At 39.3% G+C, this 21,311-nt stretch overlaps 1 protein-coding gene across 2 annotated transcripts in view; it reads left to right on the forward strand.

Moving 5' to 3' along the window:
• Positions 1 to 505: 505 nt before the first annotated feature.
• kitlga (kit ligand a) overlaps positions 506 to 21,311 on the forward strand; it is a 66,758-nt gene continuing 45,952 nt past the window's right edge. Inside the window, exon 1 of one of the 2 annotated variants that reach the window (XM_012839016.3) lies at positions 506 to 853. In XM_012839016.3, coding sequence (XP_012694470.1) covers positions 839 to 853 — 15 coding nt within the window. In that variant the 5' untranslated portion in view covers positions 506 to 838. The remainder of the gene's footprint in view (positions 854 to 21,311) is intronic. The other variant, XM_031563775.2, reaches the window with a different exon arrangement.

A 21,311-nucleotide genomic window follows, 5' to 3' on the forward strand; every position in this document is an offset into this window, starting at 1 on the left:
TGCTCACAAAGTAGTACACTTGATTTCCCACTAGGTGAAGTGAAACTCCAGAAACAGGCTATACAGAAAAAGCAGAGTGAACACAACTCAATTTCTATTTTACAACATTGATTCTCTGAGGACACTTCCTTTTTGCCATTAAATATTGCGCGGAATTCCTCTGAACTGTAAATAGTTCGCTAATATCGAGGAATACATTTATTATCAATCATTATAGCTTTTGTGGGACTGATTTATATATAAAAAAAAATCAGTAGCCAATAATTAAGAATCGTCCCTAGTTTATGTAACGTCATATCGTTGAAATGTAATGTTGTAGCATGTTTGCATTAGTTTATTATTTGGCTATATCTTAGCGTTAATGTGATACAAATACAAACAGCGTAGCCTACAGTTCCTAGTGTGTTCTCTCTCTCTTCCCCTCTATCGCTATGTATGTTAAAGGATTACACACAGAAGAAGACCTCTGCATTTTCAAGAAAGTAGCCTATAACATGCCGATATTGCAGGAACAGTAGGAGGATGCCGTCGGGCGCAGCTTTCCGCAATGGTGTGGGCGGGCGCTTCATGCAGCGGGGATAAAAAGGGTAGCACTCCAGAGTTAGCTACGTAGCAAGGGGTTGCAATCCTCGCAACAGTGTTGACTATGTAATGTCTGACTGGATGCTTACCGTCACCGCACTTGGCTATTGCATTTTTGTTCGTTTTCTTATCATACTTTGTGGATGAGCACTTCGGATATGCGCAAGCGGGATGAAGAAACGAAGCCTTTTTTCTACCCGAAGTAAAATAAAATAGGGATTTTCAAAGATTGGAATTACTACTTCTCCCGTTCCCTATGAAGAAGTCAAAAGTAAGTGAACTATTGTGTACTTCTCCCATTCCTACTCGTTAGCTTGAGCAGTGGGATTTAAATATACAAACAGGCCTATTCTGTTTGGAATGTGGCCTGATATAAAGGAAGTGCGGGAAAGTTTTTTACTGCCCGAGCAATGAAAAGGGCACAGTGAGCCTGCTGCGTGTGATTCAAACTGCTCGAGAAGGCGCCGCTGCGTATGGCAACGCATTGCTTGCATTTGGTCAGTTTTCTTAGTAGCCTACCGTTCAAATGACATCCACAGCGGTGTTTAAATCTACACACTGAACATTGACAACTTTGGCAATTCCATTGGGGCTGAGTAGCCTTCCAAGACAGGTTTCGCCTACGCGTGGTGATTAAGGAAGTAGGTTAGGCGGAGAGAGAGAGGCTATGGTAAACAGGCTATGGTCCCCACGCTGGCATATGCCTGCTTGACAACGCTCACCTTGCTGTGTGTGGATGCCGCCTGTTGTGTACATGCATAATGTATACACGTTTTCTGGAGGTAGACATGTCGCTATTAGTGTTTCGAAACTCTTCTGTCTGTCACGGGTTCATACTACGACCATTACAGAACCCCCCGCCCCCTCCCCCATCTGAAGGCCTATGTGTGCTTGTTTGTGTGTGTGTGTGTATGCGTGTGTGTGTGGGAGTGTGTGTGTGTGTATGTGTGTGTGTGTGTGAGGGAGTGTTCCTGAGAAACATTTTTATTTAATCCACATGACCTCTAGCCGATCAAACTCATGACTTTAATGAATGAATCAAATTGTATTATTTGAAAACATAGATAAACCAAAAACCAAAAACCAAATTATGAACAGGCTATGAATGTTTTATGAACTGGTTTCAGATCATTAATAAAAGAGTTTTAAGTGTTTACACTATCTATATCTAGTCTATTTTTCACTTGATTCGGGGACATGGTCTCGGGATCTGTTCGGTCCTTAAAGTAACACTATTTAACAATTTGACACTTTTTGAGGTATGGTTTTATAGGCAACTGGTTTTGGTACCATCCTCAAATTCACTTTGATGGCATATGGTCATGGTCTTCCCCACTAGCCATCCAAGACATGCCTTATGTAGTTCTGTGTGACGGGCTGGAACCCACTGCAAAAAATGGAAGAAAAGCTTTCACACGCATGACACATTCGCAGCTATACTGCCAAAAGACACCAGTTAGTGCAAGGTTTTTGCGTGGCTTTTGGGTAGTTAGCTTACTAGTTTTGAAACAGAACTCCGTATTGCTGCTTTAAGTGTTATCTCTCGTAGGTGAAAATGCCAAGGAAACCAAAGACAGGTGTTCCAACAGGAACTACTTGATCAGTCTGTCTATTCCGCAGTGAAACATTTCCTCATGGCCTCATTTGCATGTTTGCCATAATGTTGTTTGTGCCAGTACCTTACAGAAAGACATTCCAAGCTCAAGAACTAACAGAGACATTTTTTTTATTGCATGTCTTTGCAAGTCATAATATTTAATCATGCATGGTTAAGTGTAATTGTGCAAGATTCTACCACGAATATTGTGTCACTATTTCTGACAGATTTCATATGAAAGGGGTACATAGGCTAAATATCAGCAAATGACTGACTTTCATCTTCAAGCATCTAGTTATAGTATGAATCATTGCTTAGCTTTACAAAAACGAAATGAGAATCATATTACATGTTTCTGTCATTTCATTGTCATTCTATCAGCGCCATACATACACCTATTCAGGAGACCCTACAGACTGTGAATATCATAGTATGTTACAATATGATACGAATTCAAATCAATACTCAATACTGATCAATACTGATGCGGGCCTGTTCATATTTTGGGTAGCTACACGCAGCAAATGCAGTAAAGAGTGAATGTGTACTCGGTGAAATATGTGATATGTTAAATTGTTCTGGCTAAATGAAAAGCAATAATACTTAGAAGTATAGTGTTTGAGGAGTGAGTGAGTTTTACCATTTTGTTGTAGGTCATTACTGTTGATACAGACTAAATGATGATATATTATATAATAATATATAATAATATAATATAATAATATAACATACAGGGCTCTCAGACAGCGTATGATCGGTGCCGAGTGTCTCTTCACTTTGGCAGCTCAAGTGCACATGAGAGATGACGAGTCCTGTGTCCTGTAGCATCTTGGATGTGGAGCTACAGCTGAAGCTACCTTCCGTGTGCAGAGATCCAACCAATAAATAGCACTGGCATTCATGTATTATGCTCAGTGATGTATGTTTTTAGTATATTAACCCTAATCTCCATCAACTTTTCATCAAGATTTGAAAAATGCAGCATGCAGTCACTAGTAAAAACTTCTGCTTATGGAATGCACTTTTGTACACGCCATAGGAGTTTCCTAACCTTTCCAAAGTCAAGTCAAGTCAAGATGAACGACACTGCTGTCTTAGGAGATGAAAAACAGGTTATATTGTTCAAAGGAAAAAAAGGGCACTGGATACTTCTGATTGGCTGGTGAGCTGAAATGACCCTCTCCCTCCTTATCATGACTTTTATTTATAGCCATTACCAATTCGGACCAGAAAAACATTTTCTGAATAGGCCACCTTTGCGTTTCTACAGTTGTATTCTGTATATGAAAGCTCCTGCAGTACTCAGTGGCTTTTGATCCATCTCTGCTCTGATTGGGGCCCTGCTGTTGGAATGTTATCTTATAATCTGACTGTACAAAAAAAAATGCCTCCCCTAATGTGGGTGTCATCAGAGAAGCGCCAAGCATATGGCACATACATTATTTTAAAGACATGACGTGTTACAGGAGACGCAGAAGAGCCTAATACCATATCAAGTGCTGTCTGATTAGAAATCATTCTGTCTCACAACAACAGCAGAAGCAGGTGTTCTATATGTCATTCAAGTGCTGTCTGATTAGAAATCATTCTGTCTCACAACAACAGCAGAAGCAGGTGTTCTATATGTCATTCAAGTGCTGTCTGATTAGAAATCATTCTGTCTCACAACAACAGCAGAAGCAGGTGTTCTATATGTCATTCAAGTGCTGTCTGATTAGAAATCATTCTGTCACACAGCAACAGCAGAAGCAGGTGTTCTATATGTCATTCAAGTGCTGTCTGATTAGAAATCATTCTGTCACACAGCAACAGCAGAAGCAGGTGTTCTATATGTTTAGGCACTGCTAACAAATCCTACGACCCACTACCCTTTCCCTCAACTCCCCAATAATCACATACGTCTTCATTATTATAGTTTGATTTTCAAAAACACAATGGACCAATTTTTAGGTCTTTAAGGAAATTAGAAAAAAAAACATTGTAATATAGTTGTAATCATTTACTTCCAAACATTTAATAATGTAGTTCCTTGTTTTTTTCATTCATTTTTCATTCACTTAACATTAAATCAACACAGTATCCACCTCTAAGTTGTCTTATTGAGTACCAAGAGATGGCTACTAACATATTTGTCTGTCTATTAAGAAGTTGGCAAAGTGACATTTGTTTATGATTTGCAAATAACATTGGTAGTGTATATGGTCTCAAAGACTGTCATTTCTCTGGTTTGCTCTGCTACTCTCTACTAACGTTACCCCAAGTACACTAAGCTGATCAAACCTCCTCCTGAGTTGCTGTAATGGCATCTCCTGACTGTACCCTCCCACTCAACAGCCCACTTAAAGAGAGAGAAAGGAAAGTGCAGGAGATTAATCTTAACAGTATCATGCAAAGGTAAACAACAGCAACAATGAATGTTCAGGTAGCGAGTCATATTGCTACTAATGAACACACATGTCTGATATGATCTTTTTAAAAATATGTTATGACATGTTCATAGGAGGCCATCATATTTTTAATCTGGCAAGGGTCGTTTTTGACATGTTCTCCATGTACCATTTTGAGATTGTTCTGTATTTTTCTACTTTGTAAATGGGTGGATTATGTCTGTAACAAGCATTGCATTACACTCATTTTTGGAAATGATGAAAGTGATCCCATTATGTTGATGTGCTAATCCAGTTAACTAGCAGCTCGGTCAGTGTGTCTGGATGGTAATCTGATCGCGTAGTGCAATTTGTGAACCAAACTCAATTTAAGATCATATGTGGTCAATTTTGGAATCACTAGCCTCTTCCTGTCACATTGTTAATGTTCTTTTAGCCTTTACCACCATGTGTTGAAACGGTGAACTCTTCATTCTTTTTCTCTGAACTGTGTGTGGCTCGTCATAACAGTGTCCTTCGTTCTGGTGTGCCTTGAAATGGTGTTGATATTTACATTTTACATTTACATTTAGTCATTTAGCAGACGCTTTTGTCCAAAGCGACGTACAAGGGAGAGAACAGTCAAGCTAAGAGCAATAAAAAGCATGGTGTAACAATAAATACTACTTTACATGAGATTTGGATATTGATATTCTATGGCAGGAACACTTGTCATGTGCTTGTCATGTGGAGTGGAGGGGTCTACAAGGTTGCATTTAAACATTCGGAATATAGTGATATTGATCTCTTATGTGGTAAACTCAGTGCTAATATATGATTTCCTCTTTTCTTCTTCTCTTGGTCATGCTAGAGTCAAAACACCAATTCGGTAGGTGTGCGTGAGAGTCTGATTCAGACACTCTGTTTTTTTTTTTTTATGTGATCGTTTTGAAAATACAGTACCAGTCAAAAGTTTGGACACACCTACTCATTTTTTGAGAAGATTTTTCTTTGATTTTATTATTTTCTACATGGTAGATACAACTTTTTTTGTTTAGTACATCATTCCATATGTGTTCTTTCGTAGTTTAAATGTCTTCAGTATAAATCTACAATGTAGAAAATAATAAAAGTAAAGAAAACACTTCTCAAAAAAATGTAAGGTGTGTCCAAACTTTTGACTGGTACTGTATAGTAATATATAATAGTTTCTAGGGGTGGGAATCTCTTGGCACCTCACGATTCGATTCGATTCCGATTCAGTGGTCAACGATTCGATTCTAAACCGATTATCGATTCTACACCGATTATCGATTCTAAACCGATTATCGATAATCAATTCTAAACCGATAAAACGATTATCGATGCATGTCGATTTTTAAAACATCTGAGTTTGCTACTCAGAGTCTCAAATCACTTCCTACTTTGTGTTTGATAATTAAAGAAAATCAACAGATGAATTACCTTCTCTATTTTTTATTATAGAAAAAGCTTTCCCTTGTCACAATTATGACTTTCAATGAACAATGCAATAATCGATGCAGCTTGCATTTCAACACAAAATGAATGTGTAAAAAAAAAAAAAAAAAAAAAAATTAAAATTATTATTTTTTTTTTTAATTAAAAAATCGATTATGAACTTTTCTGAATCGAGACAGAATCGTTCTAGAGAGAATCGAGAGAAATCGAAAAATCGATTTTTTTCCCCACCCCTAATAGTTTCAAAGTCCATTCTTTACTCAGCACAAGTTAAGGTACAATAAAATGTACATGTACAATAGCAAGTAGCAGCTATGCACGTCATATATTGCAGGGTTTTTATCTTTCTAAAACATTTGGTTATGTACTCTTACATCAACACATATTCTGAACTATGATAAAGAACTGGTTTGGTCAGTTGAGTTGATTCTCTTGTATTCTGTAAGTATAATAGTTTCAACCTTTGGAGTTAGAAGCCTTATCTCAATTCCAGATTATTATCATTGCACTAATATGACAACCCATATTTACCCTCTCTGTCTTTGAGAATGAATGGAATGATGATGTAATGATTCAAATGTATCAAACGTGGAGTGGTTACTAGCAGTGGTGTATGAAGTACCCAAAAGCCATACTTGAGTAAAAGTAAAGATACCTTCCTGGAAAATTACTCAAGTAAAAGTAAAAGTAACCTTTTAGAATACTACTTGAGTAAAAGTCTTAAAGTATCTGATCTTTACTGTACTTAAGTATCAAAAGTAATTTTCTGATATTAAATGTACTTAAGTATTGAAAGTAAAAGTACAAGTAAATGCTGTTAAAAAAAAGCAAAGGGTCAGAATTTTGAGAATTATGAAGTTTATTCTGACTAGAATGAGCATACTTATAAACTGGGCCTTATTTGAACACAATTTTAACACAATAGGCAATACTAAAGCAGCACCGAAAGTAACAACCCAGTCATTACTTGAAACTGAAAAATGTTTTGTTCATCTTCAAACAAAACGTCCCAAAAAGCCATTATGAATTTTTTTAATTTAATCTTTGTAACATTTTGTGAATGGGCTCCTGAGTATCCCAAGGTATGCATAAGGCACAACCTGAGAGCAATAACCTGGCGATCTGATACAAAGCCATAGCATTACATCAGGATCATCAGTTTTACAAGCAAGTTATCTGTACAGTGACTGTGAAATACTTTCAGCAACATGCACACACATCCCTTGAACAATAACGTTACTAGCAGCTATTTTGCTCCACACTGCTACGTTACTGTAGATTGACACTATCCTAGCTAACTAGCTAGATACTTCGCCAGAGATGGAATAAAGAATAAGAATAAATAATCTTTGTAGGTTATTAGCTAGCTTGAAATATTATATACAGATCTTACCCAGCGGTGAAAGAACATGACTAGTCTACAAGGTTGTGCTGGTGGCATTTAATTAAGAGGTCGTGGGGTTTCTATTTTTTTAATTGAGACCTGTGTGCTTTTGCTTCGATTATTGTTGTGTCCCCTTCGTTGTTGATCTTAATGTTTTGGATATATCCTTCCACTGCATATTGCAGTCCATTTTGCCTTGATCTGGAGCAGTGGCGATTTCAGCCTGAAATTTTTGGTGGGGCAATTTTGTATGACTTCATGTCACCGTCAAAAAACTAGAGGTAGCTGATTATTAGAAGCAGTAGACCAGTAATATATGTTATGGGCTGCATTTTGAGTGCCAGCAGGGAGCAGAAATCCTATTTCAAATACATTTTACATGCTTCAGCGCTCAGCGCAACACAAAGATGTTGCCTATAATACAGCATTAAAGCAGTAAAAATATTAGACAGACACATAGCTCAAATAACTTGACTAATTTATTAAGCTTGTGGCACATGTGTGGCATACAATATGAAGCAAAGGGCACAACTTAAACAAATAACAGCAACAAAACATGCTGCTAAATGAACAAAACTTTGTAAATAGACGATGTCCTTGCAGATTGCATTGATACATCCATCAGCTCCAAAAAAAAAAAAAAAGGTTTGACTCACCAATGCAGATCACTTAAATAGGAAGTTGGCGCGGTGGTTCTTTGCTTGAGCAAATCTCTTTTGCTGTTTAACTTTGCTGTTAAAATCCACCAGTCCATGAACAAACGGGGTTTCAATGGAAAGCATGGAGAGGGCGTTCAGTCTCTGCTGTCCCATTGTGTTTCTTGTGAATGGCTTAATCCTTTTGTGTGGACTTCCCAAATACTCGAAAACGAGCGATAGCTAACTAGCAGTAACGTTACTGGCATTGATCTGTCTGATTTTGATCTGACTGTATGTTTTCTCTTAGTCACGGGGTACAGGTCTCGCGGTTTTCGCATTATTCCAGTCTAGTTGCCAGGCAGATTTCGTGGGGCACATCTGAAAGTGTCCCACCGCTCAATGTTAACTTTGGCCTGTGTGGTTCACGCTCATTGGTGTTTCCATGGTAACGGTCAATAACGCATTAACGTGCGCTAGGACCACTGATTTGCCAAACCTGCTTGCAGCCTGTGTTCTACCACAGTCCCCGACGTTGGTCTTGTCACTCTCATGATTATTTTTTTTCTAAAGATGATTTGATTTTGTAACGAGTAACGAAGGTTTCAGGGGAAATGTATCGGAGTAAAAGTATCCGTTTTCTTTGCAAAATATAGCGAAGTAAAAGTAAAAGTAAACAGAAATATAAGTAGTAAAGTAAAGTACAGATATCCAAAAAAACGACTTAAGTACAGTAACGAAGTATTTCTACTTCGTTACTATACAACACTGGTTACTAGTGGTGAAGATCTCAAGTGGGGTTGGGAAAAGATACCCCCACTCAAAGGGCCAGAAATAAAGACTTTAAAGCAGCAATACGGAGTTCTGTTCTAAAACTAGTAAGCTAACTACCTAAAAGTTATGCAAAAACCTTGCAAACACCACCAACAGCCCAGCTGACACTGATTGAAGTTTGCCAACACACTAACCGGTGCCTTTTGGCAGTTTAGCTGGCAATGTCATGCATGTGAAAGCTTTTTTTTTTTTTCATTTTTGCAGGGTGCACCAGCCCGTTACACAGAACTACATAGGGCATATCCTGGATGGCTAGTGGGGAAGACACAGGTGTTTATCTGTCCTTCACGTGACCATGTGCTATCAAAATGAATTTGCGGATGGTACCAAAACTAGTTGCCTGTAAAACCATATCTCAAAAAGTGTCAAATTGTTGCATAGTGTTACTTTAAATGTTCTGGAAAATGGAAATGCATGTCAACAGACTTGCCTTGCAAAAGACCAAAAAACACAGCACTGACCGAACTAGTTGTATTTCTACTCTATATCTTTGTGGGGTTTCCGTAGAATGACAGAGCCTGGCTATCGAGTGGGGAGGACCATGTACTGTGACGTTGAATTACTGCGTACTGACAGAAATACTGCAAACATGTTTAAAAGCCTGAATAATGTGGCTTCATCTGTGGGGCGCATTATGTATTCTCTGGCACATTTATCAGATCAAAATTAATAAAATGTTCAAAACAACGTCAATTCAATCTGCACACCATCACATGTTGTGCACATCATCATTACAGCAATTTCTCATTCTTTAAACAATTTGGGGCCAAGCAGTGATCCTGTGCTGTCACCCAAAGTTTTTTTTTTTTTTTTTTTTTTTTTTAAGATTTATTTTTGGGCTTTTGTGCCTTTAATCGATAGTGCAGTGAAGAGTAGGACAGGAAATGAGAGGGAGAAGAGCTGGGGAGTGGACAGGAGAAATGACATCGGGCCGGATTCGAACCCGTGTCCTCCATGGGCGTCAAGCCCGAATGTGGTCGGGGCTACTGCTTGCGCCACAGTGCCCCCCACCCAAAGTGTTTTCTACTTTTTCTTATTATTGTGTGATTTGTGCAAGTAATCACATATTGTTCTTCTTATGTTTTATTGTTATTATTCCAGTCATTCTTGGTGCCTTTTTTCAACTCCCACAGTTTTCACAAAATTGATTAAATTGCAGCGCTTAACAGCTCAGTCCAAATGGAGTGTGCTTGTGTGCAGCTAATTGATAGGTTTGCCGTTTTGAAGCATTCACTTTCCCAACGTTTGAATCGTTTTTCTGTGGAAGATTGCTAGTTCCATTACAAACATGAGGCACACCATTCACGCCGATGTGTGTGTCACGCTCTAAACGGCTTCATTGCAGCTGTAATGTGCAGGTTAGGACCTTGCATGGTAGCCTGTGCCATTAGTGTATGAAAAGGAAGATGTCTGAGGCATTCAAATGTGAAGTGTTTTGAGTGCTCTATGAATAAAAAAAACCGCTATATAAATGCAGTCCATGTACCATTTACCATAACGATATTAGTGTGACTGTGGAATAATTAAGTAGATGTTTCGCTTGTGGCTGTAGCCAAACAAAACAGTCCATTGCTATGCTAGCTCTCTGCTTCGTGCGTTACTAACACGTCATTTAGCATGCCAGTAGTGAGAAACAAATTTGGAATATTGTAATTTGTCCAGTGGCAACACACCCAACTCCACACCAACAGGAATGGCTGTATAACAGTTGGTCCATATATAGTTTGTGAGCGATGATGGAGATGTGAAAATGTTCACTGTGACTCCTGGAACATCATGCAACTGCTACTGGTACTTTTACAGAACATAATGTGGTTTACTGATATGGTTTATGTTAACTATTAAATCTCTCAGTAAAAAAACGAGGCAGATAAATGTCCAAAAAAGGGATCTAACAGTTACTCAGAAATGTTTTGCCACGATACAGCATTCCATAACTAACAGATGCAACTTTGACAAGAGTACTACACTACCCACAGATCCCTGCAACAACAACAACTATAGGTGGGCCTCCTGGAACCACACTAGCTCAAAATACAACAGATACACATGTACGTATGTATGTATAAATGTAGAAAGGTACAATTATTAACTTCATCAGAGCAAAGGCAGATAGTTTTAAGCCCAAATCAAATTTGAAATCGCTATGCTGTTCATTACAGTAATGTTAGTCAGTTTACATGTCAACAAATCTGAATTCAAATTTGAAAAAAAAAAGAAAACGATAGGAACAACATCCAAAGTATAATGCACAATACAGCAAAATGCTTATAACAATATAATATATAGTATATAAAGAGTATATCAGATCATAGTAAAATAAATAATAACAATAGTGTATATCAGGGCCCCGTTCGTCGTAGCTCGTTTGGCGAGTTACCGAGATCATTTTGAGGATGAGATAATATAAGTCCCTCCTTTCGGTTCGTGGAAGCAACTTTGGATAAATCACTATAGCAACAGATTAATTAGCTTCAACCTGCTCCAGCGCAGGCTAATTTAAGTGAAGCTGGATAAGCTTGCCACACCCCTTGAAAAAGGAGAGATCCCATTGACCAAGGAGAGATATTAGTTAGATTAGCGCTTTCATAGGAAGAGAGTTCTTCGTGATCGCCAAGATCCATTATTCCATCATGATGAGTTCTTGTATGAGCGCTACCGATTCAGCCGACAAGGAATAATTTATTTACAAGACCTTCTCGAGCGATTTATTGCAAACACCACACGCAACAGCCGAGCATTGACTGTCTTGCGTTTTTTTGCGAGTGGTACATTTTTTTAGTGTCGGCGTTGCGGAGAACAAAGCACTCATAATTATATGACAGTGTTATTAGTACACCATAGCATATCATTATTGTAGAAAATGATTAAGGTGGACTCATGATAAGAATAGAGAGAAATACACACAATTTCTTTGCACTGCTTCAATTTATTGCATTTCTTATTAATACATTTAGTCATTTAGCAGACGCTTTTATTTAAAGCGACTTACAAGGAAATGTAAAACTACACTTGGTAAGGGGAATCGAACTTGCAACCTTGTGATTACTAAGCGTCTCTTCTACCCACCCAACCAACCACTCTCACACTCGTCATAATGTATACATACATAGATACAGCCCCATACACAGCTTCTTGTCTTGCTCTCGCAGCGGTGGCGGTGTTGGATTTTGTCATGATTCTGGTCTTGTATTCTTCATAAGCATTCATGATCATCTCCTGCTCGCCAGCGGAGAAAAAAAGAGGCTCTTTCTTTGAGTTTAGTTGCCATTGTACCATCAGAAAATCATGGTTTTGGTGATCGACCCTTCCCCCTTTTGAAGTAGGAGGAGCAGGCGCAATTGCCCTGATTAAATTAACGACATGGTTTGACCGCGGATCAGCCGTGGACGAACCGCTATATCTTGTTCTCAATCATCTCTGTAATTTAAACTGGCTAATGGGACAATTGATCGACTTAACTCAAGCACTTACGACGAACGAGGCCCAGATCATAGTCAAATTAATAACAACATGATTACATAAAAATGGGCTTGTTAGTAAAGGCCCCGTCACACCATAACGTTCTGGTCAACGTTCTATGACGTTAGAAGACACGTTGGTAATCGCCCATGGTCGCTGGTATAGCGCCAGAGGAGCGTTGTGTGAAAGTTGGTGAGCGCTGTAATCGTCGGTGATCGGCCGAGAACGCTGGTCCGAAAATACATTTTTGAACATGCACAAAAGTTCTCATGGAGACCAGCGTTCTCCAACGTTTAATTTAAACGCTGGAGAACGTTCGTGGAACGTTTTACTAACGTTGCACGCGTTTGGCTATCGTTAGTCAGTCGTTACCCTAGCGTTACTTGGTTGTTATTAATCGTTTGCCTTGCAGTGAACAACTCACTGACGACCTGTCAACGACCACTGAACGGACCCCTAGCGCTCGCAGCGTGTGACTAACGTCAAACGAATGCCATATTGCGTCCAATAAGCGTCATTTAGCGTTTCCCGAACGTCCATGCATGTGGGTATGGTAGACTGAGTACAGTTGATACACCCGAAATAACAAACGTTATTCTGTGCACTATAAATTACATATTCCATGCTATCATGTCATGCAAGGTCATTGCATAATCTAGCGAAAAGCGTGAGGTGGTCAGCGGGGTACAGTTGAGAGACAATGTCTCAACTGTACCCTCGATAAGCAGGTTAGAAGTCAAAGTTAGACAACAAACAAAGCAAATGAAAATAAAATGTTATATTTTTGATATTAGAACTGTCCTATATTAATGGGTGTCTTTTCAAACATGAAAGTAGTAAGAATGATTTATCTTGGGGTCTAAATAAGCAAGGTGGGAGATCAGGTACAGTTGATACAGCTTGATTGTGATATAGCCTGTCCTTGGTCAGTCACCATCAATGGGTTTAAATGGGTGTCTCAACTGTACCCAGTCTACCCTATATAAACCGATGCTTTTTAAGTAGGGTTCAGTTTATTTTGGGCTACCGTAGAGAACACCCACTATGGAGGATCCTGAAAGACTAAGGAGGGTATATATGCTTGCTTGAGCCCAGCATGAAGTAGATGTACTGAACTTGAACATAGCTGAGCAGTGTTATAGCTGGTGCTGTTCCATTGCAGATGGATATGATATGAAGACTCTTGTGACATGGACAATGTGTGTGGATGTGTTGATGTTTTCTAATAATAAACATTAAGAAACACAAATTCAGTGTCAAATTTAAATAATTTATTTTAATAACATAAAACCCCAGGAATAACGCCCGTTATTTTGTAAACCACAGTAATAATAACAGTAAATCTTTGTCCGAAGTCATTGCTAGTGAATGAGGCTTTGTATTCTTCTTACTTTCAGCAGCGTTTATCATCTTCTTACTTGCAGCAACGCTAGTAGCAGAAGCCCCCCTCACACCCTTTCGTCGTCTTGGCGGCATGATGTTCACTGTTCAGATCAACTGAATCCACTATGATTTTCCAGCGTTTTATACCCGTTTGACCATAAAACCCACACACCAGCAAAATGCTATTCTGTCGTTATTCACACGTTAGTCACACGCTCAACACGCTCGTCCAACGTTGACTTATCGTTCGTCGCGCGCCAGTGACACGTCAGCACACATTCTGTCGTTACTCACACGCCAGATGTGTCCACCTCGCCCTAGAACGCTCGAAATTATACGATTAGAACATTCAGAGACCGTTGACCAGAACGTTATGGTGTGACGGGGCCTTAATACATTAAAATGATGGATGAGTTCTAAAGAAGTGTATCTTTTTAAATTCTTTGTGATACTCTTTGAAGGCACCATGGCTGTCACTTCATCTCATACATGTCAAGATTTTCCCCCATTTTAATTGCTTATGGACGTAAACATAAATCATATGTACATCATATGGATTATAAAAAAAATGGGTTCAAAACGTATTGTGAGCTCTTTGTTTCACAAGTGATACAATTATTTATAAACACACAGTACTGTAAACAAAGAAAAACAACCAGATGCTTGGTTCTGAAGTCTTGCACAATATCCTGCAGCAATGGCAGTTTGACTCTTCTATGATTGATCATTGATCACACCCTCAGACCTTGAACCTTGATTGTCGGCTATCGTTCCTGAAAGCCCTGAGCTGATGGAGAGTGTTGCTCTGAATCTGAGAATGTTTGATAAACTATAAAATGGCTCTGAATACACTGCTGTGCAACTCAGGATTCTAATGACCACCAAAGTATATATTTGGGAAAGACGTTGGTTGGGTCCAGTATACTTTGTTTAGTAACATTATATTTCAGCAACAATTAGTTAGCTTGCTAAATGTGGTGAAAACAGGAAGGTAAACATTAGGTAGAAAAGTTAGCTAGCTACTTCTACGATTATTCTGTAGCTCTGTAACTAGCCTACTAACTCTCACCGAATTGCATCAAAGGGGAAAGGCTAGCTAACAACTATGCAATCCTAACATTATTTCTGAAGTATCAAACAGCCATTCTTAGTGACACGGGTTTAATGACAGACGTTCTATGGAGGAAAGAAGCGGTCGAGTTCTTTCTACATCTCAATAAGTGCATTGTCAGTGGATCATTGCCCTGCACCTTGTTGGATGATATTTATTCTGCATCATCCAACAGATGGTAGGAGAGTCAAACCTTTTATTTTGTACAGCGAAGCGGTGGCATCCACATCATTGGTTCTGGTATGCGATGGCTGACTGCTGCTGCGCTGCAATCACATTGATCTTGTGGAAATGTGTCTCTAGAACTCCCATGGTTTTCATGATATCAGAATCAGAATCAGAATAGTATTTATTGCCAAGTAGGTTTACACCTACCTGGAATTTGTTCTGATGTATAGGTGCATACAGTAAACATAAAAACATACAAACACAGTAAGTACTACACATAACATACAACATAAAAACATACAACATAAAAACACAGTAAGTACTACACAAACACAATAAGTACTACAATACAAAAATATCTATTCCACTGCAGCCCTAACATGCCCGCCTTAATGCAGTGTAGTGCAATGTAGTGCTTGTGCTCAGCTAACAGATAGGCACACTGGTTTTGTTTAAAACTGGCACACCTTTTTCAAACAACCACCTCTTGAAAGAGTCATTTCAAAAAGAACATTGAGAAATAATCTAACATAAGATAGCTGGAAATAGTGCTGTTAGATTAATTGTGTATAAATCATACGGTAAATACAGTTGTATGCTCCCTGAGCAAAATACGTATTTTTGTTAATTTGCCATGTCAAGAGAAGTAAATTCAACCACTGCAGCAAAAAGTACTAGCAAAAAGTCTTTCTTCGTAAGTTTGTGGAATGTGACTTTTTATTTCATGAAATTAAATAAATCTGGTATATGCAAAGGATTAGGCACCCTTCCACCTCCTAAACATATGATGTACATGCAAAGACTGCCGGAAATATCTCTTGAAGTGATCTGCAAGGGAAGTGAATGAAAATGATCATGTCATTAAACTGGGGCATGCTCTTTGAATGCAACTCTTTGCTTGAGCGATCAAGAAGTTATTTCATTAAAATATCTTTTAAAGTATATTTCTGCCTACAAATCTCCTATCTATTGGGTCCGAACACTCATTGCTGACCTCACTGGCCGTGACTGGGGGTGATCCGGCCACCGTGGACCCAGTAGACATAGGAAACGTCCCTCAGGATTTAGGAGGCGAGACATTTGTTCAAGTTCTGATTTCAGTGATTAGGAGCCACTGACGGCATTGAGTGTAAGCTCCCAGCTATTGGGTTGATGGGGAAAAGTGCGCGTATATCCAGGACCAAGCTTTTGGGGATTCCAGGGGTGGCTTTTCTAGCAACAAAGACTGCTAAACGCCAGAGGAGCCTGCAGGCCCCAAGTCAAGTCTAACATGTGTTAAGTTTAAACTAAAACTACGTGTTGGTTTACAGAGAATCAAGTGAAGAGGCCGCCACACAGAGCATAAGTTTGAGTTGAGTTTACTGAGTTTTGAGAGATGTACAAATACAGTCTTAGGTGAGTTCACAAAGAGCTCTGTCACCCACGACTGGAGAATGCATTCTGACATCATCATACACAGATCAGTCTTTTAACCCCTCTGGCGCAACAATGTTGCTTGCTTGTGAATCCCCTGGGGAGCTGTAACTAACTAAGTCCTTGACAATAGGGCCTCAGTTTGAGAAGTCCAATTCTCACACCTCAGCGGTTACTCTTATCTTGCCTGTCCTGTGGTGGCCTTTCTGACCTGAAGACTTGTAAGTCACTGCTGGCCCGAGCTGGCCCTGTCACATTCCACACTCCATTACGACCACCAGGCCTCTTTCTTAGAACTGTGGAATTAGTATGTATGCTGAGAACTGCTTGTTGATGACTAAACATTGGTGACATCAATAAACTTGTTTTTCTCTTACACATGGGGCCTGTCACCTCTCTGCTCTTTACATTTTACATTTACATTTACATTTAGTCATTTAGCAGACGCTTTTGTCCAAAGCGACGTACAAGGGAGAGAATATTCAAGCTACGAGCAATAGAACCTGGTGTAACAATAAATAAATACTACTTTACATAAGAAATATAACAAAATTAAATAAAAAAGAAAGAAAGAAGTGCAGAAATGTAACTGCTGTAATTGCAAGTTATGCCCTATTCTGCTCTCTAGTCAGCTAGACACATCTTGCTTGCTCCCAGCCTGATCAAATTCCAGAGTCGGCTACATTTACATTTAGTCATTTAGCAGACGCTTTTATCCAAAGCGACTTACAAGGATGTATACTCATTTTACATTTACACTGATGGCACACTGCACATCAGGAGCAATTAGGGGTTCAGTGTCTTGCTCAAGGACACTTCGACAGGGCATCGAACTAGCAACCTTCTGATTACTAAACGATTTCTCTACCTCCTGTACCACTGTCGCCCGCATATAGCTTCATGTCTGTTAGTTCCCTGATGGACCCAGGTCCTGAGTCCGCTAGCTGCGCTCCTGCTGGGGGCGAGCAAAAGGCAGAGCAAAAATTCACGGCGACCTCAGGCCTGCGTGTGCGTGTGTGTGTGTGTCCTGGTCGCCTCCATATATATAACACGTGTGTGTTGCTGTGAGTTGTTCGTGCAATAAAAAACTGACTGCAGTCAGCCTTGTTTGTTAATGCTCCGACCGACGCCTCACTTGAGTCTGCCTGCTGATGCCTCTCTGGTCCATGAGTGTGTCTATGACTGAGCCAGATGACGTCCCGCTTGTCCCTAAATCTGCCGGATTATCAAGTGTCTTTTATTCAAGCCATGTTTGTGTGAATATCCTTGTCTGAATTTTACAAGCCAAATCTGTGGTCAAGTGGTCTACAATTTCTCCGGACACTTGTGTTTTCACTGGCTTCACGACTCCACAACTTTTTCTCTGGTGTTCAGTGTTTGGATTTTTGGCTTTGTGGATTCTGATTCTTGCAGCTTGTCTGACCTGTGTTTAGAGGGAATTGTTGTGTTTTTTTTTTCTTTTCTCGCCATGCTACAAACTGCTGTCAAGCTCCTTCTTCTGGGTTTTATGAACTGTTGCTATCCTTGATTTGTTTTTGCTGTGTTTTTTTGGGATGATCACACTGTGGAACCACCTCTTGTGCTGGGATCATGAACTCCTTTCCCTACCTGGTCTGTGAAGTCGTTGTTTGGTCTATTCAAGCTGCCTTGTAACATCGGTCGATGAGGGCTGCCCTTTGAATGCAATTCTTGTCTGATATTAAGACGTTCTTTACTAAATTGTATTTCTGCTTTTGGGTCTGGACCCTCATTGCTGGCCTTACCGACAGTGATGCATACATACCTGTGGTTTACCTCACGTGTCAAACCAGATCTGTCATGCGTTTTTAACTACACATTAGTTAGTTTGACACTCCTGGTGCAAATGATGAGAAATGATGAAACCTTTGACATGTACCAAACAATTGAGTGTGGGATGACTTTACCCTTGCTGAATTGCCACTGATTTAATGGTCACTTTGGGCACTGAAAAGATATTTTGATGTGTTTTTTTCAATGATAACCTTTTTTTTGTTTCTTCATGTCAGCCTTTTTCAGTGCTGGATTTTTTTGATGTCAGTACTTTTTAATGTTAACTTGCTGTCTCTGTTTTGGCGTGGAAGGGGTGGGGTTTGATGGTAGGGGCAAGAAATCCATGTTTTGTATAGATCTAGTGGGCAGTGCATCTCTGAACAAGGGACATGGCCGGATGTATGGGGAAAAGAAAGCAGAACCCTAAGGAAGCCATAGCCATGCAGTTTAATGGGACTTCATCGGATTGGGGAAAATAATGTAATTGCGATTTTTTTTTTCTTCCCAATATTGCGATTGTGATTTAATATGCGATTTTTTTTATTATTGTATCCTCTTTTTTTCCCCAACAAAACGTAATGAATGATATGACCAACACAATATTAGATACATTTAGTGTAAAATATTTTTCCAACATTTGACATTTTTATTCAACTGCTCATTACAGAAACAAGAACAACAAATCGACGGCTTTGCCACTGTGCATTTAAGTAATTTAAACAATGTCATTGTAAGTATAAACACAAGGCATGCACTTTTTAAACACTGTGTGCAAAATTTAGCATCTTAAGAAAAAACTTTTTTTTAGTTTTTTTTTAGACCATGTTGTAATCGCCCACGTTGCGGTTAGAAAATCGCACTTTTATCCCAAATGCAATTAATCGTTCAGCCCACTTCACATGCACAAAGAATCGGCATAAATAATACAACACCTGATGAGAAACTACCATACCTAGCTAGACTGGACACTTTAAGGATGGATTACTGTCCCAATAATGTTTATACTTGCTGAAAGACCTGCCTTCATTTGATACTAAATGCCCTTCTATCTAGCGTTTAGCTAACGATAGCTTGTTATGGACTAGCTAACCTTATGAGGTAAAGCCTGTATTTTATTTCACTGGAGTCCATTTCTGGCATTGTACCTGGTCACGTCAAAACGGTGAAAACAAGACTTATTATTTAGCGATTAGTTTAAAGCATATCAATAACAGAAACACAGTGTTAGTTTCATCTCATAATTAGTTCAAACTTTGTCATGTAGGTCTTGTAAATGACACTTAAGCTATGTTTTTTTTTCAATTTCTCCCATAGACTTTCTCCCATGTGACCTATTAGGGTAACCTGATTTGCATTTTCTGAAGGAAATACCAGTGCATGAAAAGCACAATAATAAGAAAGCAATATATTGTTTATGCACTGTAATAATAAGAAGAAGCCTGGGAAGAACAATACAGTTGCTTTGCATGTACTGTAATAAGAAACAATATTATGTTCACATGTTTTGTGGCTTCTGCTGAGAAAAAAATTGTTCTTCACCCAAATAGAACTTCTAGTTTTAGGTGTTGCGTAGCAACGTATAGGGATGGGTTGCTTGATTGGTATCTAGTCTTGGCAGGCGTCTGGAGTTAACAAAGCAATGCTCCAGGGCCTCACTTGAAACCACATTGTAACGTGATCTTTGGAAACCAAGATTAATTTACTCTCCAACACGTCAGGCATGTCTGACAAATGAGGTTCGATTGCCCTGTCCTATTGTAGGGATTGTGTCAACTGCAACGTTTAATGATCTGTTTTGTTGTCTTCTGGATGATTTGTCAATTTTATGTTTTGGGTTTGACTTTATGAAGAATATCGAAAACCATGCACTGAAAAGAGTAAGATAAGAGCTGTAGGTGTTCTCATAACATAGGTTTTATTTGAAATTCGGCTAAAATACAACTGTACGAGGTGAAATAAAATACAATTGTACGAGGTGAAATAAAATGAAGCAAAACATATACGATACAAGTCAACTTTCAAAGCCGTGTGCGAGGCGTCGGAACGACTGCACTCGCTGTAGGCCTACAGATTGGACCACCGGATGTCTTGATGGAGGAGGGTGCCAAAAGCTTTGGAGCTCCAAACCACTTGTGCTATGAAAGTGTCTCTGTTTCAAACGCTTCACTTGGCATATCCCTAGCCTACTTGAGGAATGATTTGAAATATGTGAATCAGAAGCACAAAACCTGTTGCCACTGGCAGTGATCATACATTTATTGCAGTGGTCATTATACAGAAAATATCGGACCGCTGAGCGTTGCGATAGCCCAATCAAATCAATGGAACAGTCTGCAGCCTTCTGATCTGATTCAGAGTATCTGTCTCTCGCTCTCTGTCTCTCTCCGTCTCTCTCTCTCTCTCCGTCTCTCTCTCTCTCTCCGTCTCTCTCTCTCTCTCTCTCTCTCTCTCTCTCTCTCTCTCTGTGTATCTGTCTCTCTCTCTCTCTCGATCTCCGTCTCCGTCTCTCTCTCTAAATATCGGACCGCTGAACCTGCCTTCAAATGAAATCAATGGAACAGTCTGCAGCTTTCTGGGAGGCCTATAATAGAGATGGTTATTGTGGAGGGCAGGAATGCATCAATTATACAAAAATGAAAAATACATTTCAAACAGTTTCAATCCAACAAATGCATGAAATAAGTACCAAGGATTACAACAGGTGGAATTGCTGAAACAATCCCAACCAATGACTGAAAGACTGTTTAAATGAATGCAAACAGTATGCAGCATTGGTGTTTTTAAGAAAGCACATCAAACATCAACTAAGTACACTCAAACTAAACTGATATGCATGCAGCAAACTGATATGCATGCTGCCTGTATGCTGTGTGCTGCTTGGTTATCATTGTACAAATTAAACAATACATCCTACCATCAATGACTACAGCAGCACTTCCGATACCAAATAATCATCACAATAAGAAAGTCTTGTTACAGTACCAGTGGCTTCTTTGTTTAGAGTTGAATCCTTTGTTTGCCTCTCTCTCTCTCTCTCTGCTGAGATGTTTGCTGAGAGAGACCTTCCATTCACAGGTGTCCCAACTTAATGAGTACTGAGCAGCCT

Source organism: Clupea harengus, chromosome 3 (assembly GCF_900700415.2).
Source record: "Clupea harengus chromosome 3, Ch_v2.0.2, whole genome shotgun sequence".
NCBI classification, from domain to species: Eukaryota; Metazoa; Chordata; class Actinopteri; order Clupeiformes; family Clupeidae; genus Clupea; species Clupea harengus.